Raw genomic sequence first — 24,554 nt, forward strand, 5'->3', positions numbered from 1 at the left:
GGTGTAGTTGAGGATATTGGCAGATATAGGCCACATACCCACTTACTATTCCCGTGGGCATTTGCGTGTACTCACTTCTTAATCCTCACTGATAGTACCAAAGTCGTGTAGTTGAGGTATTCTCTGTTTCAATTAATAAGGCTGATTGAACAGATCAGAACGTTTAGCTTAAATGTTGATCAACTATTATTTCTTCGCATTTTAGGCGCAGCAACATACAGACGGTGTGCTTTTGCGTGAATGTTACAAAATGCAATTTGCGGGAAAATGCTGTTCTAAAATGTGCACCGGGTGTCATGGACAGAGATGGAAATATCCGTTAGAAATTTTGAAAGAGGGCGGATTTAAATATGCAACTACTATCATGGGTTGCTAAAATGACTATGATAATGCCTTTGGCTGCTAGACAACGAAAGAAAAATCAATAGAATAGGAGAAAGCATATGAGTCTTTCTACAAATAATTTCCTCCATGTTTCTATGGTGGGATTTTGTCTATAGGCTACTTTCAAGTAAGGTAAGACATGCCTCATATGAAGTAAAATGTTCAGGTTTCAAACAATTAAGGAATATAAAAATATAGCAATGCCAATGATGGACCCAACCATTTTCTGGTCGATGGAAAGGCTTTCCCAAAAACCTTCTCTATTAAATGTTAACTACCGTAGCTACAAAGTAGCCTAAGCCAATCTGTCAGTGAAATGATTATTTGCATCAATCCGGTAGCCTAGCCATTTATTTTGCAAACTCCATCTCATGTGCTACAGAAACACTGCTAACCAAACAACAGTGCTAGATGCCTACACACTTCAATTAACTACACACAAAAAATAAATAATTACAGACATCAAAAGTGGTCTCCTGTGGTCTCCTCGTGTCTGAGCCGTTGAATTGCGACTACTTTGTCTCTATACTGACACTTAGCTTGTTTGATTGCCTTGCGGAGGGAATAGCTACACTGTTTGCATTCGGTCATGTTTCCGGACACCTTGCCCTGGTTAAAAGTAGTGGTTCGCGCGAAACTGGAACTTTTAGTTTGCTGCCATCAATCCACGGTTTCTGGTTTGGGAATGTTTTAATAGTTGCTATGGGTACGACATCGCCGATGCACTTGCTAATAAACTCGCTCACCGAATCAGCGTATTCATCAATGTTGTTGTTTGACGCAATAAGGAACATATCCCAATTATCACATGATCGAAGCAATCTTGAAGTGTGGAATCAAATTGGTCAGACCATCGTTGAACAGACCTGAGCACGGGAGTTTCCTGTTTTAGTCTCTGTCTATAGGCAGGGAGCAACAAAATGGAGTCGTGGTCAGCTTTGTGGTCAACATGGATATTATGCTAATTGCCTCAGGTGACAATCATGCTCAAGTCAGAGGCCATATTGTGTAAATGAAGAGTTGTCACTTAAATCAATGGTGAATAATTAGTTGAAAGGTATGTCCCTTGTGAAGATAATACCCAAGGCCAGGTTATAACCTCAGTCACAAGATCCAGGGCCTTTTGTTCTAAAGCAAACAGATCACGACCATTTCGAATCCCACCGTACCTTCTCCACTATGCAATCTGGTTTCAGAGCTGGTCATGGGGGCACCTCTGCCACGCTCAAGGCCCTAAACGATATCATAAACGCCATCGATAAAAGACAGTACTGTGCAGCCGTCTTCATCGACCTGGCCAAGGCTTTCGACTCTGTCAATCACCACATTCTTATCGGCAGACTCAATAGCCTTTGCTTCTCATGACTGCCTCGCGTGGTTCACCAACTACTTCTCTGATAGAGTTCAGTGTGTCAAATTGGAGGGCCTGTTGTCCACACCTCTGGCAGTCTCTATGGGGGTGCCACAGGGTTCAATTCTCGTGCCAACTCTTTTCTCTGTATATATATATCAATCAATGATGTCGCTCTTGCTGCTGATGACTCTCTGATCCTCCTCTACGCAGATGACACCATTCTGTATACATCTGGCCCTTCTTTGGACACTGTTAACTAACCTCCAAACGAGCTTCAACACCATACATCACTCATTCTGTGGCCTCCAACTGCTTTTAAACGCTAATAAAACAAAGTGCATGGTCTTCAACTGATTGCTGCCCGCACCCTTCTACCCGACTAGCATCACTACTCTGGACGGTGCTGACCTAGAATATTTGGGCAACTACAAATACCTAGGTGTCTGGTTAGAACTCCTTCTAGACTCACATTAAGCATCTCCAATCCAAAATTAAATCTAGAATTGGCTTCCTATTTCGCAACAATGCCTCCTTCCCTCATGCTGCCAAACATACCCTCGTAAAACTGACTATCCTACCGATCCTTGACTTCGGCGATGTCATTTACAAATTAGCCCCCAACACTCTACTCAGCAAACTGGATGTGGTCTATCACAGTGCCATCCGTTTTGTCACCAAAGCCCCATATACTACCCACCACTGTGACCTGTATGCTCTCGTTGGCTGGCCCTGACATATCCGTCCCCAAATCCACTGGGTCCAAGTCTATGCTAGGTAAAGCCTCACCTTATCTCAGCTCACTGGTCACCATAGCAACACCCACCCGTAGCACGCATATTCCACTGGTCATCCCCAAAGCTAAAACTTTCTTTGGCCTCCTTTCCTTCCAGTTCTCTGCTGCCAATGGGACTGCAACCATCTCTGAAGTTTGGAATCCGTACCCTTCCTCTGTCTACACATAGCCAATGGAGTGTAGTGCAACTGGGGAACACACGCATTCAAGCACACACACACAGCACAAGGATTCCCCCACTTTATTATGTACATTGATTGTATAAAACATTAGGAACACCTGCTGTTTCCTTGACATAGACTGACCAGGTGAATTCAGGTGAAAGATATGATCCCTTATTAATGTCACTTGTTAAATTCACTTCAATCAGTGTAGTTGAAGGGGAGGAGACAAGTAAATTAGGGTTTTTAAGACTTGAGACAATTAAGACATGGATTGTGTATGTCTGCCATTCAGAGGGTGAATAACAAAAGATTTAAGTGCCTTTGAACGGGATATGGTAGTAGGTGCCAGACGCACCGGTTTCAGTGTGTCAAAAAATGCAACGCTGCTGGGTTTTTTACACTCAACAGTTTCCTGTGTGTCAAGAATGGTCGCCAAAGGACATCCAGCCATCTTGACACAACTGTGGGAAGCATTGGAGTCAACATGGGCCAGCATCTCTGTGGAATGCTTTCGACACCTTGTAGAGTCCATGCCCCAACGAATTGAGGCTGTTCTGAGGGCAAAAGGGGGTGCAACTCAATATTAGAAAGGTGATCCTAAAGTTTTGTACACTCTGTGTATGTGAGCTCTAGAATTCTTCAGTACCAGACCATTGTGCATATTATAGAGCCACAACACAGGGCAGCATGCTCTTCGATGCATGGGCAGAAAGCCAGGTGTGTGAAGGAGTGAATTAGCTGGCTCTTGGTTTTACTGTGCAGTCATTGTTTTTGAATGCCTCTAAATAACGCCTGTTCCTATGAGACAGTGATCGTTGTAAAATGATCCATGTGATTGTTCTGAGGCTGGTTCACTGTAAGTAATTTCATTCTTCTAAAGAGAACTGAAAACATTCACGTTTAATCTAAAGTTAAAATCCCCTGAAACATATTGTGGACAAATACATTCCATTTGGTGGGGTCAGTAATTCCCTTTGATTAGGCTACAACCAGGAGCCCAAGGCATTGTAATAATAGGCTGTTTTACTGATTGTGTTCATGAGCCATCCTCCCCCTCTCTCTCACTTTATTTCTCTCTCACACACTTTTCCTCACTCTCTGGTTCTAAATGCTGATTTGCAGATGGACCTAATCACTGCATGTGGTGTAACAGCTACAGTGAATGGGTCAGTCCATTAATCACTCTCCTCCTCCCACCCCACCAATCTGCTCTTTAACACTTTAAAGTGGCACTCCAGTCTCCTTTTCACCTCTTTTAACACCTGATTTACTTAAAAGGTACATCTCAATAGGTGGTCTAGGTAAGTCATGACATCACAAGTGGAGGGGTGGTCCTTTCCTCTTTTGTTCTCTATTGCTCCTCAGCAAGGGGGAGGCCGATGACATCACGACTTCCCATCAGACGAACTCTTTGAATGCCCTACTCCTTGAACTTTGCAGTTGTCTAAAAAAAACACTTTACCCTTTGGTGTGTGTAGTTTACTTTATTTATACGTAGGATATCACTTTCCAACAGTAAAGTTCAAAAAGTGCTGGAGGATGTCTTAAGTCTGAAAAATAACATTTTAGAACATAAAATAAAGATTGAAACAAAAAAATCTGTGGATTTTTCTCCATCCTCCTGTGATTCAGAATTTATGCTTTTCATAGTTATTGCACGCTTTGTAAGAGCTATTGAAGATTGAAAGCCGTGAAATTTTCTCCACCATCCCGATTCAGAATATCATATTCATAGGCATGGCTTGCTTGGTTGGTTCAATAGCTAAGGACGAGAGAAGCCGAACATCCAGTATAAAACTCATTTTACCCAGGTCAAGCAAGTTTGTTTAGCGGTCCTTGTTTGCGCTTGACTTTTTAACCGAAATTATTTCGATTGCAACTTAAGTTATATTCGCAAGCCTTAGATATATAGCTCAAACTTTGAAATGCCTAATAATATATTGTAGATTAACACATTTGAAGTTACACTCAGTCATTAATTAGCAATGGCTGCTTTCTACACCCGGAAGTTTAAAAACACGTAGAAGGAAAAGGAAAATACGCTGCATGAGAAAAAGATGTACAAATATTTCATATTGAACAAAATTATACTGGTAGACATTTAGGACAAGGAATAACTGCATACCATACTCATTAATTTAATTGCGGTAGGTCTATAGCCTGCAGATGTTCTCCTTTCCAATAGTGGAATGGGTGTCTTAACTCTTCTCAAAATTAATCAATCACGTGATATTTGCCCCCCCACAATATTGTAGTTTCCTACATGAACGCTGGTCTTGGGTTATATATCTAGCCGTGTCAGCAAATCGTTCTCTACACAATTTGATTAAAAAAAAAAAACCGCACAAGCCTAAATTCCCTTTAAGAAAGATCCTATCTCGAGATGGGTTTATAAAATGTCATTTTTATTCATGTTACATAGCTGAAACATAGGGCATTAACATTTCCACGAGGCTTTTGGGAACTACAATCGATGATTAGCAAAAACATAGTGGTCCAAATCTCTAATGACAAATCACTGGACTAACCAAACACCCTTGTTAATTAACACGTGCACAAACCTGCATTGAAAAGTACTAAATTGGACATTTGGACTTGGTGTGTATAGCACATTGGTTCCCATTCCAGTGTACTATTCAATTACATGCATGTAGGAGTATTTATTTTTGTTTTGGTCTTCAGAAAGCCCCCACCTCTTCTCTTCAACCAGACATGCTTTATTGTGAATGTCATAACCAGGAAGGAGCGAGGAAAAACATTTTCAGAACCAATGGAAATCACCTGGCTGTGATACTTGGTACCAGCTCATTGACTGGCCCTCCCTGCAGCAAGGAACAATTACACTTGTTCACATTGGATGTCAGCAGCTGTAACCATACAGGATAACCGTGTGGAGGACGTCACAGCAGCTGTAACCATACAGGATAACCGTGTGGAGGACGTCACAGCAGCTGTAACCATACAGGATAACCGTGTGGAGGACGTCACAGCAGCTGTAACCATACAGGATAACCGTGTGGAGGACGTCACAGCAGCTGTAACCATACAGGATAACCGTAACCATACAGGATAACCGTGGAGGACGTCACAGCAGCTGTAACCATACAGGATAACCGTGTGGAGGACGTCAGCAGCTGTAACCATACAGGATAACCGTGTGGAGGACGTCAGCAGCTGTAACCATACAGGATAACCGTGTGGAGGACGTCAGCAGCTGTAACCATACAAGATAACAGTGTGGAGGACGTCACAGCAGCTGTAACCATACAAGATAACAGTGTGGAGGACGTCACAGCAGCTGTAACCATACAGGATAACAGTGTGGAGGACGTCACAGCAGCTGTAACCATACAGGATAACAGTGTGGAGGACGTCACAGCAGCTGTAACCATACAGGATAACCGTGTGGAGGACGTCAGCAGCTGTAACCATACAGGATAACCATGTGGAGGACGTCAGCAGCTGTAACCATACAGGATAACAGTGTGGAGGACGTCAGCAGCTGTAACCATACAGGATAACCGTGTGGAGGACGTCACAGCAGCTCTAACCATACAGGATAACAGTGTGGAGGACGTCAGCAGCTGTAACCATACAAGATAACAGTGTGGAGGACGTCACAGCAGCTGTAACCATACAGGATAACCGTGTGGAGGACGTCAGCAGCTGTAACCATACAAGATAACAGTGTGGAGGACGTCACAGCAGCTGTAACCATACAGGATAACCGTGTGGAGGACGTCAGCAGCTGTAACCATACAGGATAACAGTGTGGAGGACGTCAGCAGCTGTAACCATACAGGATAACCGTGTGGAGGACGTCACAGCAGCTGTAACCATACAGGATAACAGTGTGGAGGACGTCAGCAGCTGTAACCATACAGGATAACCGTGTGGAGGACGTCACAGCAGCTCTAACCATACAGGACATCCATGTGGAGAAATAGAGAACAAGCCTATGGAGGGTGAGGGAACAATTCATTGAATTTGCTTAACAGACACCCCTGTTCTAACATCTTAACTCCCCTTGTGTTTTGATGGGACTAAGATTCAGTAGCTCAGCAAAAAGCCCTAGAATGTATTTTTTCCTCTAATTTGGACTAAAACATTGATAAAAAGAAGCTATTAATACTTTTCTAACAGGAGAAACTGCACGTATGGAAGTTCAGGACAAACAAACCAAGGAATGGAGGTTTCACTCCCCCCCCCTCAATCAATATTTTTCTTTTTTTATTTGCACAAAAGCTGCAGCGTGAAAAGTCAAATTATTTTGGAATTTCCACATGCAGCTTTTGTTCAGTAATGGGTTTCATTGCTAAAAGACTTTAAGTGGAGCAATACAGGAATGGAGATGTGTAAAAAGGTTTTTTTTTGAGAGAGCGATGACCCTGTGAGTTTCAGTTCTCGTTCTCTCCGGCTTCGCTGGCTTCTCCAGCCTCGCCTTCCTCAGGCGCGTTGTCAGATGTCCATAACTGGAAAGAGACACATTGACGTTAAACACATCTTAGTTTACTTCCTCTACTAACAACTCATTACCCCACTCTGACAGTCTTCCTCCAACTATACACTATCATTATTGTACAGTCTTCATTTTTAACTAAATTAAACTTGTAACAGTCTAAGCATTGTTTGACTAAAATGAGGAACATGGGGAGAGCAGAGAGCGAAGGGTACTAACTGTCAGGTTGTCTCTGAGCAGCTGCATGATGAGAGTGCTGTCTTTGTATGACTCCTCGTTCAGTTTGTCCAGCTCTGCAATGGCATCATCAAATGCCTGTAGACACAAAAAGCACACGGCAAGTTTAAAAGAAGAGTCGCTGTACAAAATCCAAGCTACCATCAAGTAAACCCTCTACTTGTCCATCACAGATATAAAGTCATATACTTGAGATCTCCCATTGTAATAACTTTTCCCAGAAGAAACATTATCCACCCATTCACATACTTGTTAACAATTCAATCAAACACAACACTTAACATTCCCTTTCATTTGTTCTGACATGGAACAAGCAGATAACATCTGTAACAAAGTCCCAATATCTAAAGCAAACAGGGGAGAGGCACAGGACTGACCTGTTTGGCCAGTGAGCAGGCTTTCTCTGGAGAGTTGAGGATCTCGTAGAAGAAGACTGAGAAGTTGAGGGCCAGGCCCAGGCGGATGGGATGCGTGGGGTCCATCTCCTTCTTGCTGATGTCAAATGCCTGCTGGTACGCCTCCTGAGAGTGCTCTATGGTTGCTGGGGGAGCAAAAAGATCAGAATGGACATTATTGGAGGCAATGATATAGTATGGCACCCTGACTTATTTGGATTACAATCAAGTGTAACAATGACAGAAGCCTGAGCTAAATTCACTCTATAGTGATTAAGATAGGGGAGCGTGGACTTTGACAGCTTGTGTCTGCTAGGTTGAAGACGACAAATGCAGTGTTGGACAATTCTGACTGTGGTACATTCTCAGCAATAAGCAACTCGCAGTTGAGCGGCACATTTATTTCCTTTTTCCTGGACCCATTTGAATTGCACATGCTGATAACAAGCTAATAACAGTCTAAAATAGGGCATAGAGCTCTCTTTAGTGTGCGTCACACAATGGGTACAAGTGGGAGTCTGAGGCCAATAAAGTCAGTAAAACCTGCTTAGATGTCACCCCCCCAAAGAGTATTTTATTCTGTATATTTAAAAATATATATTTTTGTACTGATATCAATCTTGAATATAACTTGGTTACACCTAAAATGTAGGACTATTGCTTGAAAATCGCAACATGGCAAATACCTTTGCCGCATTCAGTTCAATTTCATTGCAATCTCACCTGTTTTGTCATCCCCAGAGGCCACTTCGGCAAGGTATCTATAGTAGTCGCCCTTCATCTTAAGATAGAAGACTTTGCTTTCAGCATTTGTGGAGTTCTCAATTAAATATTTATTCAGCAGTTCCTGTGGGAAGGAAACACAGATTTATAATTTGTTCACACTGCATAAACCTTCCATTTGACAGTCAATGTTTCCTTTAAGTTGTGTTTGTGTAACCCCATTTCAAAATCTTCAAACCTACTGACTGGCTAAAGAAGTTTGCTTATGATTGGCTGAGACAACATCCACCCAAACATGACCATGCGAGTGGAGTTCCCATCATATCCAGAGTTCCTAACCAAAACCCTCCCACACCAGTGGTGGGCAGATAAGTTAAGTCAGACAGCAACTAGCCTCAATCTTTCCATTACAACTGAGATGAAACCAACTGGATTAGCAGCAGCATTAGTGACTGTACTGGACCAAGGAGGTGTATCAATGAGGACCACAGGATTCAAAGTTGAATATAAAAATGTGGTTGAAAAATCCTGACCAGGCTAGTTGTGTCACTTGATGAACACCTCTGCATCATTAATCAAGCCTGTTCTGTCCCCACCAAGAGCCTAGCTGTGCATATGGACACGCAGCAATAGGTCAAGAACAAGCAGGGAGGGAGCCAGCATGTTGCACTGCGACAAGTCATTCCAACTTGTCCACAAATAGGCCATCCCTACTGCGGGTTCCAGACCATCTTTTGCCCTAGATTCATCCAGGCTTCTTTCGTACCAACGTCCCTCACTGCTCTGTCTTAGTGGCACAGCGACTCTCGGAAGCAAAACCAACAGCTGAATGCAAGTAGTATCACTTGTAAGCTACATCTTCGATATCACTCACAGGGCCTCCAAAGCACCAATATTTAAAGCCCACAGCAGCAGAAACTCTATTACTGCAGACCAGTTCCTATTCAACGCACTAAATAGACTGTAGAGGGTACAGGTAAGATAGTAGGTGCCCCACACACGCCATGTGGGATTCAATCCAATGCATGTTTCCTTCTGTAAGGGAAAATGATCAGCTCCTGACATTGAGTTCTGGAACGCTAAATCCCCAGTTAGCTAGCGTGAAGGAGCCTAACCATCCAGTGGCCAACTCATCAGGATCTCGAAGGGCCGGATTGCTGCCTGATTACAGCTTTACTGCTAATCTGTGTCAGTGAGACCAAGGGTTTAAGGTCACCGTAACTGGTTTCAAATACCAGATTAAACAAGTTCCCCGGCGGTGAGGCTGTCCACCCGGCCCTACTCCAACCACTCCCACCCGGCCCAGCCCCCACCTACTCCAACCACTCCCACCCGGCCCAGCCCCCACCTACTCCAACCACTCCCAACCGGCCCAGCCCCCACCTACTCCAACCACTCCCAACCGGCCCAGCCCCCACCTACTCCAACCACTCCCAACCGGCCCAGCCCCCACCTACTCCAACCACTCCCAACCGGCCCAGCCCCCACCTACTCCCAACCACTCCCAACCGGCCCAGCCCCCACCTACTCCAACCACTCCCAACCGGCCCAGCCCCCACCTACTCCAACCACTCCCAACCTACTCCAACCACTCCCAACCGGCCCAGCCCCCACCTACTCCCAACCGGCCAACCACCACTCCCAACCGGCCCAGCCCCCACCTACTCCAACCACTCCCAACCGGCCCAGCCCCCACCTACTCCAACCACTCCCAATCGGCCCAGCCCCCACCTACTCCAACCACTCCCAATCGGCCCAGCCCCCACCTACTCCAACCACTCCCAAACGGCCCAGCCCAGACTTACTCCAACCACTCCCAACCGACCTACTTACAGAGATTAGTAGAGACGATACATGGCACACTCAAAATGTCAAGCATTCCTTCCCATACATCTCCCTGGCTGCAAATGAGTGGAGGGGAAGCGGCTTGGATTTTCACAATGCATTCAGTTCACACGGCGCTTCAGTTTCACTCAGACCACAGTATTTACAGGTACCAAACGGAAGGAAACGGGGATGAATTACCTGAACATGGCCAATAAGAAAGGCTTGTTCTCTGTTTTCGTTGTAAAACGTTTTGCTACGGTGTGCCTTAATGGATAGGACACAGGCAAGAGCACTGTGCTCCATAAAACCCAGTGCCCCATATCCCCTATGTGGCCATGATATAGGCATAGGCCTACCAAGAGCTGGTGGCGAAATTCTCCAGGGTTTGACTAATTGCAGTATCGCACTCCTCAAACCAATGGATTGCAATTTGCAGCTGTGCTCGTGTTGGAGATATGTATCCTGAACATCCGGGTAGGCATATTTTTGTGTGATTCTGTCAAGACTACTGTGTGAATCTGGCTGGGTTTTCAATTATCTTCATGAGAAATGTGGGCCATCGCCATGACAACCTAAATGGTTTGACTTTGAAAAATGTGTCTTGCCAAGGTTATATCCACAGGCGAAGAGACGACCAGCCTGGATGGTTTTGTAATTGGGCCCTGTTCCGTCTTACCTATGGCTGAAACTGGAGCGCTGAAAACAGCCTGCACCATTCTCAGTCAACATAACTTAATCAACAATAAGTTAACAGATTCTGACCACGATCGCCTGTAGTCGCTTACAAACTACAGTTGCCAACAGATTGAGGGGGTTATTAGGGGCAACTACTCAGCGTGCATGAACTAGTACTATAAAGTATGACTCGGCCAGGGTTTTCATCAGGAAAATGTGGCACCGGACATTTGACCGTTGGATTGGGTGAGTAACCTAATTAGGGTGTCCACCCACAGTGCTCAGAATGAGAATGTGTACCGTAATCTAAATGTGATTAACAGAACATGCAACTCGAGGTTACAACTGCACGCGTCCTTACCAAATTTCGATTTACTTTGAAGATGTTACAATAAGTGTCCACATTTACTTTTCCTCAGCCAACATGAGTAAAGAACAGCAACATCACTAGCCTATGTCAATCTATTCCCCATTGTAGAAAAGTACCTATTCTATTGGTCAGCTTGTCGTTCTGTGCAAGAAAGAAACAGCCTATTCCAAACAGACTCTAAGACAATAGATCCCAAATTCATACAACCAGTACATCAAAATACCTTTAAAAACCATACTATTTACCAAGAGTTCCTATATTTTTCGTAGCTGTCCATTTACCACCACAAACCAATGCTGGCACTAAGACTGCACTCAATGAGCGGTGGTAGGTACGATGACCGATGAGACAGCTTATAGGGAGGTCGTCAGAGGCCTGGCAGTGTGGTGCCAGGACAACAACCTCTTCCTCAACATCAGCAAGACAAAAGAGCTGGAAACGGGAGGGCCGAGCATGCCTCCATTTACGTCGATGTGGCTGTAGTGGACCGGGTCGAAACCAAGTTCCTCTGTGTCCACATCCCTAAGGATCTATCATGGTCCAAACACACCACCAGTCTTGAAGAGTGCACAACAACGTCTCTTCCCCTCAGGAGGCTGAAAAGATTTGGCATGGGCCCTCAGATCCTCAAAACGTGAACACAGCTGCACCCCTTGTATATAGTCAAGTTATCTATTATTACATGTTTTACTTTTCTATTATTTAACTATTTTCTTTCTCTCTGTATTGATGGGAAATGAGCATTTCACCGTTTGTCCACACGTTGTTTTACGAAGCATGGGACAAATAAAATGTTATTTGGATTTAAGTTCATTTGCCTCGTAATATGAAGTAAAAAGTTAAGTACATGTTTTCAAAATGCATACTGCCTCCAGCTTACAATGCAAAGTGGCGTGAGAAACACTGAAGCCTGCCTACCGTTGCCCAAGCATTTTAATGCAGAATGGGAAGCGCACTTCAATTACCAGTTGAGAAACAGTATTTCTTAAATCGTGGCCTTAAAAACTGTTTTTAAACCCAAGATTGCATTTAGATTTTTTTGTGCAATGATTGGGCATATAAAAGCATGTTTCACTCCAGCAGCAACAGGAGTTGTGGCAGCAGCACTCGCTTGTCTGACCGGTTTTACACTCAAACTAGGCTCTGTATCTGTCTACTGTGAGCGCGTGTGGTAAATAAGTAACATGACTAACGAAAATATGCACAATCATTTTAATTTCACTAATAATGCAAAGTAACCTATAGACCGATAAGCATGACCGTGTTTCCATCGATGTATAGGCTGAAAAGTATTATTTTGCAATGGGATTTATTTATTCTACTGCCCGATGCCCATTTTATTTATTGGCTTTTCATTTTTGTCCAAAAGCCAGCGGCTAACGGAAAGCCTGGTTAGAGTTGGATGATATGGTTTAAAAATCATATCACTATTATTTCAAACTTATGGGCAATTCACATATATACAGTGGGGCAAAAAAATATTTAGTCAGCCACCAATTGTGCAAGTTCTCCCACTTAAAAAGATGAGGCCTGTAATTTTCATCATAGGTACACTTCTGGAATGTTTTTCCAACAGTCTTGAAGGAGTTCCCACATATGCTGAGCACTTGTTGGCTGCTTTTCCTTCACTCTGCAGCATGTATAAATAATATTCTTTAAATAAGCTTTGTTGTACAATTAAAGGTCAAATACACTGCATTTCAAACAGTCAGCAATAATCAAATGAATTCAGGGCTCATGAAATTATACCAAAGCTAAATATAAAAGTCTCTCACAACCATAAGACCCACTACTAAGGTAATTATTTTTGCAAAATAATTTGTGGTTTTTCTGCAATAATCACCGTCTTGGCTTTCAAGTTGGTCTATGAAAATGCCCTTGTTACAAATTTAACCAGAACCATGCATAATGCACATTCACTAATGACAAACTTCTTTAAGCAGGCATTATAAAAAATGAACACAGGTCTCAAACCATTTGTCAAGCACAAGCCCACATGCTAGCGAGTATCCAGCAAATCTGGGCAGGAATCTTTATATAGTTCAAGTTGAGCAAACATGGATCTATTAGCCAGCTAACAAGGACGAAAAGTTTAAATATATATGCCATTTTAGCAGACGCTTTTATCCAAAGCGACTTACAAATGTTATGAACACACCCTTCTGTCCGTCTCCAACGGTTTGAACAGCATGCTAGCCTGTCCACATGTTGAAATCAAGTGGCCTACCTTATTTCTCAGAATGAGAAAGTTGCAAATTCCTTCTAGAAGTTGTATTTTATGCTTATTGTACATTTATAAAATCTCACACTAGACAGCTAGCATAACGCCGCGTGACAAACTGAGCATTTATTTTCCAGAATCAATGTTCATTGATACTCTCGTTTTAGTAGTGTCTGCTCTGCTCTCAATGTGAGCAGTTGAGACATAAAAAGGGTATTGTTAGAAAAGGTAACTTCTCTATTAGAGATAATAATAGATAGTAAAATAATGTCTCTGATTCTGTTGGCCCAAACCTCAAATGCAAATAGAGAGTTTGAAACTGCTTGTCAGAGAGGAAGTGATCTCTCATCTTTGTTGTGTGAGTGGCAGGGGCTTGGTGTGTATGTAAACAGAGAGGAAGAGGTGAAGCCCAATGCATTTCTATTGGCTTATTTTGGACCTAAGCTTGTCGCCTGCCTTCCCGCCTTTGGGACAAAAACTTCAATTTTTAGGGGCGGAGACATGTGCATCTCCTCATTATACACAGATCTCAAGTATAAATGGGAAGGTGCACACAGCACAGAAGGAGCGAAGGAGATGAGACCAAAATGACAACATAAGAACAAGTAGACAAACAATTTGTTTTTTTATATAGAACAAATTTCTGCAATCTAGGCATTTGGAATATTGCACAAAATCTCATTTGAATTCATTTGATATATCACCCAGCCCTAACCCTGGTCTTGACCAACACAGTGCAAGCAGACAGAGTGGGTAAGGCCACAGCAGAGGGCAGCACAGTGTCTGCATGGCTGTGGGCAGCAGAGCAGAGAGGTTCCACCATGTCCCTGTCCAGTCTGGCATGATGTCACCTTATTGGAAAGTGAGTATCACATTATCCAGTCGTCTCTGCCACCAGGCTCAATTCAGCCCAGTGCAGACCAAGCCTGTCAGCTGAAAGTAGACATAGGAATCACATTCTGATCCAAGATAGCGTAGCAGTAAGTCGTCCTGTCGTATCGTCTCGTCTCTGTAAATATCATCTCTTTTTCGTTTTAGATATTTTTCTTCGCATATCTTTAAAAACATTTTGCTAAACCTAAGCTTCCAAATACTCTCCTGCAACCCGCCTGTAGCTACTTTTCCTAAAGTATATTTACTTTGGAACCGGAACCCCTCAACTGAAGCTAGCCAGCTAACCACCAGCTATGCTAGCGGTCTTCAGCTAACCGGTCATTAGCTCGGAAAGCTCTCGCCAGTTCGAACAACGCGACGCTAACCGGAGCATAACGGACCTATTTTTTTATTATTTAAAAACAAAATTTATCCCCGGATTCCCACCGCAAACGGAACATTTTTCAGCTGGATCTTCACAACTAGCTATCGAGCTAAACCGCAACCCTGGTTGATTACTCCTGGCTAGCGTTTCCACCCACGTAGCTTGAAGCTAGCCCGGCCAGAGCTCCTAGCATACTCCTGGGCTACAATACCCGGACCCACGACCGGTCTATCGATGTCACTGCATGAAGAGGAATAAACACTCACCCCATCGCGACGTCCTCCAAAGGCTAACTCTCTAGCCCTCGCTATCTCCTTGCTTGCTAATTCGGCATGCTAACTGCTAGCTTGTCTAGCCCAGGTCCGCTAACTACTACCTTGTTTACCCTGGCCTGCTAATCTGTTAGCTTGTTAGCACAGGCCTGCTAACCGTCTGCATCGCCGCGTCCCAAACACGCAGTGGCCCATATGGAACTTTCTATCTCTTCCCGATTTAAAAAAAAAATGTTTATACCTTCCGGAAACCTGCCTCACCCAATGTGATACGGAGTCGCTATTATTTTTAAAACACACTCAAGAACCTCCAGAAGCTAACCAGCTACAAGCTATTTAGTCATTGTTAGTTTATATTTTAACCTGGATAACACTCGCCAGTCCAGCCCCCCTGCCCCATCCACCGCTGCCCCTGGACCCTGATCACTTAGCTACATAGCTGATGCACGCTGGACTGTCCATTAATCACGGTACTCCATTCTGCTTGTTTGTTTTATCTGTCGGCCCCGTTGCCTAGTCAATGCCATTTTACCTTCTGTTGTTATGCTAGCTGATTAGCTGTTGTCTCACCCACAGTTTTAGCTAGCTTTCCCAATTCAACACCTGTGATTACTGTATGTCTCTCTCAAATGTCAATATGCCTTGTATACTGTTGCTCAGGTTAGTTATCATTGTTTTAGTTCACCAGAAACCTACTCCTCTTATTCTCTGTCCCCAACGCTCTAGGCGACCAGTTTTGATAGCCTTTAGCCGCACCCTCATACAACTCCTTCTCTGTTCCGCGGGTGATGTGGAGGTAAACCCAGGCCCTGCATGTCCCCAGGCACCCTCATTTGTTGACTTCTGTGATCGAAAAAGCCTTGGTTTCATGCATGTCAACATCAGAAGCCTCCTCCCTAAGTTTGTTTTACTCACTGCTTTAGCACACTCTGCTAACCCTGATGTCCTTGCCGTGTCTGAATCCTGGCTCAGGAAGGCCACCAAATATTCAGAGATTTCCATACCCAACTATAACATCTTCCGGCAAGATAGAACTGCCAAAGGGGGAGGAGTTGCAGTCTACTGCAGAGATAGCCTGCAACGTAATGTCATACTTTCCAGGTCCATACCCAAACAGTTCGAACTACTAATTCTGAAAATTACTCTCTCCAGAAATAAGTCTCACTGTTGCCGCCTGCTACCGACCCCCCTCAGCTCCCAGCTGTGCCCTGGACACCATTTGTGAATTGATTGCCCCCCATCTAGCTTCAGAGTTTGTTCTGTTAGGTGACCTAAACTGGGATATGCTTAACACCCCGGCAGTCCTACAATCTAAGCTAGATGCCCTCAATCTCACAAATCATCAAGGAACCCACCAGGTACAACCCTAACTCTGTAAGCAAGGGCACCCTCATAGACGTCATCCTGACCAACTGGCCCTCCAAATACACCTCCGCTGTCTTCAACCAGGATCTCAGCGATCACTGCCTCATTGCCTGTATCCGCTACGGTGCCGCAGTCAAACGACCACCCCTAATCACTGTCAAACGCTCCCTAAAACACTTCTGTGAGCAGGCCTTTCTAATCGACCTGGCCCGGGTATCCTGGAAGGACATTGACCTCATCCCGTCAGTTGAGGATGCCTGGTCATTCTTTAAGAGTAACTTCCTCAACATTTTAGATAAGCATGCTCCGTTCAAAAAAATGCAGAACTAAGAACAGATACAGCCCTTGGTTCACTCCAGACCTGACTGCCCTCGACCAGCACAAAAACATCCTGTAGCGGACTGCAATAGCATCGAACAGTCCCCGCGATATGCAACTGTTAAAAAAAAAAAAAAAAAGCCATTTAGCAGACGCTTTTATCCAAAGCGACTTACAGTCATGTGTGCATACATTCTACGTATGGGTGGTCCCGGGAATCGAACCCACTACCCTGGCGTTACAAGCACCATGCTCTACCAACTGAGCTACAGAAGGACCGTTCAGGGAAGTCAGGAACCAATACACGCAGTCAGTCAGGAAAGCTAAGGCCAGCTTCTTCAGGCAGAAGTTTGCATCCTGTAGCTCCAACTCCAAAAAGTTCTGGGACACTGACGTCCATGGAGAACATGAGCACCTCCTCCCAGCTGCCCACTGCACTGAGGCTAGGGAACACTGGTCACCACAGACAAAGCCATGATTATCGAAAACTTCAACAAGCATTTCTCAACGGCTGGCCATGCCTTCCGCCTGGCTACTCCTACCTCTGCCAACAGCTCCGCCCCCCCGCAGCTCCTCGCCCAAGCCTCTCCAGGTTCTCCTTTACCCAAATCCAGATAGCAGATGTTCTGAAAGAGCTACAAAACCTGGACCCGTATAAATCAGCTGGGCTTGACAATCTGGACCCTCTATTTCTGAAACTATCCGCCGCCATTGTCGCAACCCCCATTACCAGCCTGTTCAACCTCTCATATTGTCTGAGATCCCCAAGAATTGGAAAGCTGCCACAGTCATCCCCCTCTTCAAAGGGGGAGACACCCTGGACCCTAACTGTTACAGACCTATATCCATTCTGCCCTGCCTATCGAAGGTCTACGAAAGCCAAGTCAACAAACAGGTCACTGACCATCTCGAATCCCACCGTACCTTCTCCGCTATGCAATCTGGTTTCCGAGCCGGTCACGGGTGCACCTCAGCCACACTCAAGGTACTAAACGACATAATCGCCATCGATAAAAGACAGTACTGTGCAGCAGTCTTCATCGACCTTGCCAAGGCCTTCGACTCTGTCAATCACCATATTCTTATCAGCAGACTCAGTAGCCTCGGTTTTTCGGATGACTGCCTTGCCTGGTTCACCAATTACTTTGCAGACAGAGTTCAGTGTGTCAAATCGGAGGGCATGCTGTCCGGTCCTCTGGCAGTCTCTGGGGGTGCCACAGGGTTCAATTCTCGGGCCGACTCTTTTCTCTGTGTATATCAATGATGTTGCTCTTGCTGCGGGCGATTCCCTGATCCACCTCTACGCAGACGACACCATTCTATATACTTTCGGCCCGTCCTTGGACACTGCTATCAAACCTCCAAACGAGCTTCAATGCCATACAACACTCCTTCAGTGGCCTCCAAATGCTCTTAAACGCTAGTAAAACCAAATGCATGCTTTTCAATCGATCGCTGCCTGCACCCGCATGCCCGACTAGCATCACCACACTGGATGGTTCCGACCTTGAATATGTGGACACCTATAAGTACCTAGGTGTCTGGCTAGACTGCAAACGCTCCTTCCAGACCCATATCAAACATCTCCAATCGAAAATCAAATCAAGAGTCGGCTTTCTATTCCGCAAAAAGCCTCCTTCACTCACGCTGCCAAGCTTACCCTCGTAAAACTGACTATCCTACCGATCCTCGACGATGTCATCTACAAAATTGCTTCCAACACTCTACTCAGCAAACTGGATGCAGTTTATCACAGTGCCATCCACTTTGTCACTAAAGCACCTTATACTACCCACCACTGCGACTTGTATGCTCTAGTCGGCTGGCCCTCGCTACATATTCGTCACCAGACCCACTGGCTCCAGGTCATCTACAAGGCCATGCTAGGTAAAGCTCCGCCTTATCTCAGTTCACTGGTCACGATGGCAACACCCATCCGTAACACGCGCTCCAGCAGGTGTATCTCACTGATCATCCCTAAAGCCAACACCTCATTCGGCCGCCTTTCGTTCCAGTACTCTGCTGCCTGTGACTGGAACGAATTGCAAAAATAGCTGAAGTTGGAGACTTTTATCTCCCTCACCAACTTCAAACATCAGCTATCTGAGCAGCTAACCGATCGCTGCAGCTGTACATAATCTATTGGTAAATAGCCCACCCATTTTCACCTACCTCATCCCCACAGTTTATTTATTTATTTACTTTTCTGCTCCTTTGCAAACCAATATCTCTACCTGTACATGATCATCTGATCATTTATCACTCCAGTGTTAATCTGCAATATTGTAATTATTCGCCTACCTCCTCATGCCTTTTGCACACATTGTATATAGACTCCTTTTTTTCTCTACTGTGTTATTGACTTGTTAATTGTTTACTCCATGTGTAACTCTTTGTTGTCTGTTCACACTGCTATGCTTTATCTTGGCCAGGTCGCAGTTGCAAATGAGAACTTGTTCTCAACTAGCCTACCTGGTTAAATAACGGTGAAATAAAAAATAAATAAAAAAATCCCATAGTTTGTTACTTGCATCAGTAGCCAGCCGCTGAGTAGAGGAAACGAGTTGGGGCAAGAGGCGTGAAACACCTTTCTAGGCTGACTCCACCACACCCTCAGTCAACATCGGCAAGCGGCTGAGTCAGCCTAGAAGGGTGTGTTTCTCACACACACACACACCACACAAACACGACAGTGGCGTGTGCAAAGAAGTGGGGTAGCTGTAAGGTGTGGTCTGAAAGCATGACCACCTGTACAGTTTACAACATGACTCATACAGGAAAGGGCAGTAATTCAACCTGAAGTACACCAACCATATCCTACAGTTATCTGCTTATCAGTTATGTCTAGCTAAATATGTAGGATTATCCATTGTTTGCTTGCTCCCATGTATAGAGAACCACTATGCATATATGCCACCCAATCTCTGTTGGTGTCCATTCAGATTAGTCAAAGTAAATGACATCAACCCAATTAGAATGGCAGCGGCAATGGAATGCTATTTCATAGTTTTGAATATCTTCCTGGCTAGACGTTCTAACAGAGAATGGATCCTTGGTCGCTCTGCTACCTTCATATAAAAAATTAAATAACAAAAATAAGTATAGACGTATGACCTTTCATTGTCGTAGCCATAACCTCTAATATGTACAGATAACTGCTGGATTGTGCTCCAGTGTGCTTACAAATGCTGACCACCTCCCGAAACCCCCCCCCCCCATCCCAGACCTTGTGTCTAAGGTCAGAGGCTCAGGGAAATGCTCAACCTCCCAGGTAATCCAGCAGAGATCCTCACTTAATCCACCATCAAGACCAAATAGAAAAACAGACAGAGCTATACCTTGGATTTAGCTGAAAACAATTGTCCCATAAGAAACAATAACAGATGTAGAAAGTTGTTAGAAAGTTCAAGTCAATAAAATTCAAATAATTTTACTAAAAACTAATAAATTATATGTTCCTGCATTTTCATCTTTAATAAATCAGAGCGCCATAGCAATTCGGAGCATCAAATGGGAAACTAGTTAGGTTAGTGGGGTTGAGAGACGTAGCCTATTGAGCAAACTGGCTATGAACTTCTTCACTTGGCTAGCTTCATTACAACTCATGTGTCAAATGAGACTGATTATGAAAACAGGAGGACACTCCTCGTTTCAGGCCTGTAACAGCATGGCTCTCGAACAGCCACCACTGGTGCTCTGCCAGAGCCTACCTCTCAGATTCTGACACACCTTACTTTGCAGACACACTGGATTGTGACCTTTGTCAGTATGCGCCGTCACGTGGTTAAATCCCATTGTTCATTGTGACAGAATCCCAACAGGAAGGAACCGGGTAAGGGGGTGAAAATACAATACTTCCTTCTCATCAGGAGGCCAGGGGAGATACCCTTTTTAGACTGGAGGAACTCATTGAGGAAACCTGGGCCATGACATTTGACCCATAGTGCATTGAAACAATCTAATGTTAGTCTCTATTTTACAGTAATAGAAATGGGATGTGTGGTGTACTAAATGTTTCAAAATAAATGGTTGGAACTTGGAAGCACTCTGCTGATAATGAGACCAGAGTTGGGGTCACTTCCATTCATTCGTTAAAAAGTCCACAGAAAAAAAGCCTACATGTACAATTCTACCTGAATTGAGAGAATTAAACCCAATCATGGTACTGGTCAAACACGAGAGAGGAAAAGTTGAATAGCTATGCTTTTGTGAAGAAATGGACATCTTTCATCATACAGAATATATTGTTCACTGTTCAGAGAAGGCATTGCTCTTCATTTTAAAAGACTCCCTTTTCTAAAGGAACATTTATCCAGACATCATAGAGACAAGAATCCTGTAGCACTAGGGCTGGGTGAATTACTGATGCCTCGTGCTTTGCACTGATGCACTCAAATATGCCCCTGGAGGAGCATGAGGTGTGCAGTCCAAAGACCCAACAACAAAACACTTCCCAGACCTAGTGAGACATGACTAATATATGGACTACAATTTCTGAAATTCTATTTCAAATTAGCTATATTTTTGTTGTCCATGTAATTACTTTACATCCATCCAAATAAATTACCCCATATAATGATGCAATACAAATCTGACCAATTGTCTGACCAGTGACCACACTTTCCCAGTAGCAAGCTGTGAGAGGCAGTGAGAGCGAGAAACAGGTGGATTCAATATCCCAGGTCAGGGTTTCCCAAACTGTTTTTATTTTTTACCAGGTAAGTTGACTGAGACACATTTCCACTTACAGCAACAACCTGGGGAATAGTTACAGGGGTGAGGAAGGGGGATGAAAGAGCCAATTGGAAGCTGGGGATGTTTAGATGGCCATGATGGTATGAGGGCCAGATTGGGAATTTAGCCAGAACAGAGGTTAACACCCCTACTTATTATTTGAATCAGCTGTATAGTGCTTGGGCAAAAAACAAACATGCACCCTGGGGGGCAGCACCAAGTTTGGGAAACCATGTCTTAGACTACCATACATTAAAATCCACGCCCATTTGATACAGTCAACATATCCATTCAAATGAAGCTCTACTAGTACTACATACCAGTACGTCGTTGCAGATATCTCTCAGCTCGCCCTCCACCTTCTCCCGGTATTCGTTGACCATTGCGAGCTTCTTGTCGCTTCCCTCCGTCTTCTGTCCGATGCTGGAGATGACCCTCCATGCCGACCGCCGTGCTCCGACCACGTTCTTGTATGCGACAGATAGCAGGTTCCTCTCCTCGTTTGACAGCTCGCCCCCCTGTTCCGTTACCTCCTTCATCGAGGCGGCCATGTCATCGTAGCGCTCGGCTTGCTCCGCCAACTTGGCCTTCTGAATAAGCTCCGCTTTATCCATTGTTTATTCTTTAGTGTGTAACCTTAGCTTGATTCGTCACGGACGGGTTAAAACAATAGGAGTCCAGGAATGCAAGAGGGACTTGAAGATGGCTCTAAACGATAGAGTAGCGGATGCTGCGCAGTATTCCACCAAAAACCTGCAAATTTAAAATAGAAGGTTTATGTCACTAAGTCATTTTATTATAGAATACAGAATGTGACCAGAATGTACTGTACCTAGAACCAACATATTATACACTGCAGCCTTTAGAAAATAACCAGATACAGTAGTAATCCAGCTCGCAGAGGTTACACGCGCTGGCAACATACGGATGGTGTGCGCGCGTCCTGCGTGCGTTGACGTGGTATCTGTCAAATTCGATGGGTCGCTAGCTAGTGGAAACGTAACTAGCTTACGCAGAAAGACTCGATGTTGCTGACTAACGTTAGTCTTACACTAGAGATAATCAGTTAACAAGCTAACTTACATCCCTGCTTGGTGGACATGCATTTACCACAAAAAAGATGCATCGGTCTTGCTACGGCCAAACAAGCCAGCGGAGCAAATTAGCCAACAACTAGCCATATAATTGACGTTAGTTAACTAACCACCTACGGTAACGTTAGCACACATATTTAACGTTAGTGTAGCTAAAAGCTACTATAGTTAGCTACTAGCGTTGGGCCACTCCTTTCATTGAGAATGGATTGCTACAAAATAACATTACCATGCCATAAGCTTGACTACAACAGAACAATTATTTACAAATATAAAACAAAACATATTTTGAACTGATTTCTGAATATTCTAACCTTCTAAGGTCCCGATTTGTTCCTCCGAATTGATCCGCTGTGAGATTGGTATGAAGCACAGCAACAAAAAAAAACAGCAGCCGTGAAATTCAACCAGACATGCTAGATGGAGCAGCTCTATGTGAGAATGATTCTCCAATCACAAATAGACTTTTCTTCCTGTCAACAATCATTTCTAGTAATATTAGCCAGTAGCTATTTAGCGCGGGGAAAGGGGGAGGGAGTTCAGAAATGGGTTCGACTGGCGTGTAGGCTGCGGCTGGGGCCACGGGGTTTCCTCCAATTAGAGCAAGGGAGAAGACGTCACCATTGCCATGGTTATCCTCCATTCCTACCCCCTTTCACAAGTTGTAGCAGCATCAGGGAGGCCCGAGGCGGGCGTGGCACCCACTCATTATAGTGACCGAGATATTCCTATTTTCTCCTCTTGATACCCCTTTCCTTTTCCTAAGCTTTCCTTTTGTCGGTGATCAGCCATCCAACCTTGACCAGATGACCTCTGCTTAGTGCTCACTTAGTGCTCACTTTAATAATATTTTCACTACACAGAACACATTATGCTGGTGATAGGGCACACAGACAGCATGCATTTTTATTAAAATCTTTGTTACATATGCCAGAGTATATCAAATATTAATTTGCCATTAACAATAATGTTTGTACCATGTTTTGTGCTCCTACCATGTTGTGTTGCCACCATGTTGTTGTCATGTTGTGTTGCTGCCTTGCTATGTTGTTGTCTTAGGTTTATCTTTATGTAGTGTTGTGTTGTCTTTCTTGTTGTGATGTGTGTTTTGTCCTATATTTATATATATTTTTATTTTATTTGTAATCCCCCGTCCTCACATGAGGCCATTTGCCTTTTGGTAGGCCGTCATTTTAAATAAGATTTTGTTCTTAGCTGACTTGTCTAGTTAAATAAAGGTTAAATAAAAAATTAATTAAATTAACTCAATATTTCATTTCACCCATGGGGAAATGTCCCTGAATCTTGATGGTGATAATTGTGATAATGGTGATGGTGGTGATAATTCCTTGGATGATCAACTGGCTGGGTCCTCGGCAACCCTTGTGTTCATGTTGTATCCCAGCCATGACACATTGTAGCCCCTAGGTGAAAAGAAGACCTCTGCGTCATCATTTGCTGTGATTGCGTAATACTGTGTGGCTTGGTTTGTAAAAATAGCATCACAATTGCAAAAGAGGTCTGCCGATGGGCAAGCAGGACTCAGTGCCCTAACTCCCTGTTATCTCTGGGGTCACATCTCTAGGTCACATGGGAGATCCACCTGTCTACTCAAGTCCTACATCTAGATGCGTTCTGATAGCAGATGTTCACAGCTGGATATGCTATTGATAAATATTTCACCCGAGACCAGCTGAACAGGGGGTGTAATCGGGAGAATCTGTTTTCAAATTCAGACCTCATCCTGTGATTTATATTGATCATATGTTCTTTCCGTGAGGTCGGAGATCAACTGATATTCTCTCTATCTAAAGCTTATCTTCACAACTAATTCCATCGCTGTGTACTCAGAAATATAATCAGAATTAGTTTTCCATTGCGACCACTTTCAGCAGCCATTGTGTATGTCTC

At 44.1% G+C, this 24,554-nt stretch overlaps 1 protein-coding gene across 1 annotated transcript; it reads right to left on the reverse strand.

Annotated features, from left to right (window-relative positions):
• Positions 1-5,857: 5,857 nt before the first annotated feature.
• On the reverse strand, positions 5,858-23,112 carry LOC124001369 (14-3-3 protein beta/alpha-1-like). Its single transcript, XM_046308112.1, has 6 exons — positions 22,958-23,112; positions 21,870-22,302; positions 8,510-8,633; positions 7,769-7,932; positions 7,374-7,469; positions 5,858-7,167 (listed from the first exon to the last, which is right to left on the reverse strand). The coding sequence occupies exons 2-6, from the start codon at positions 22,161-22,163 to the stop codon at positions 7,093-7,095; spliced, it is 753 nt and encodes a 250-aa protein (XP_046164068.1). The 5' UTR covers positions 22,164-22,302; positions 22,958-23,112; the 3' UTR covers positions 5,858-7,092.
• Between the last annotated feature and the right edge of the window lie 1,442 nt (positions 23,113-24,554).

Source organism: Oncorhynchus gorbuscha, linkage group LG17 (assembly GCF_021184085.1).
Source record: "Oncorhynchus gorbuscha isolate QuinsamMale2020 ecotype Even-year linkage group LG17, OgorEven_v1.0, whole genome shotgun sequence".
NCBI classification, from domain to species: domain Eukaryota; kingdom Metazoa; phylum Chordata; class Actinopteri; order Salmoniformes; family Salmonidae; genus Oncorhynchus; species Oncorhynchus gorbuscha.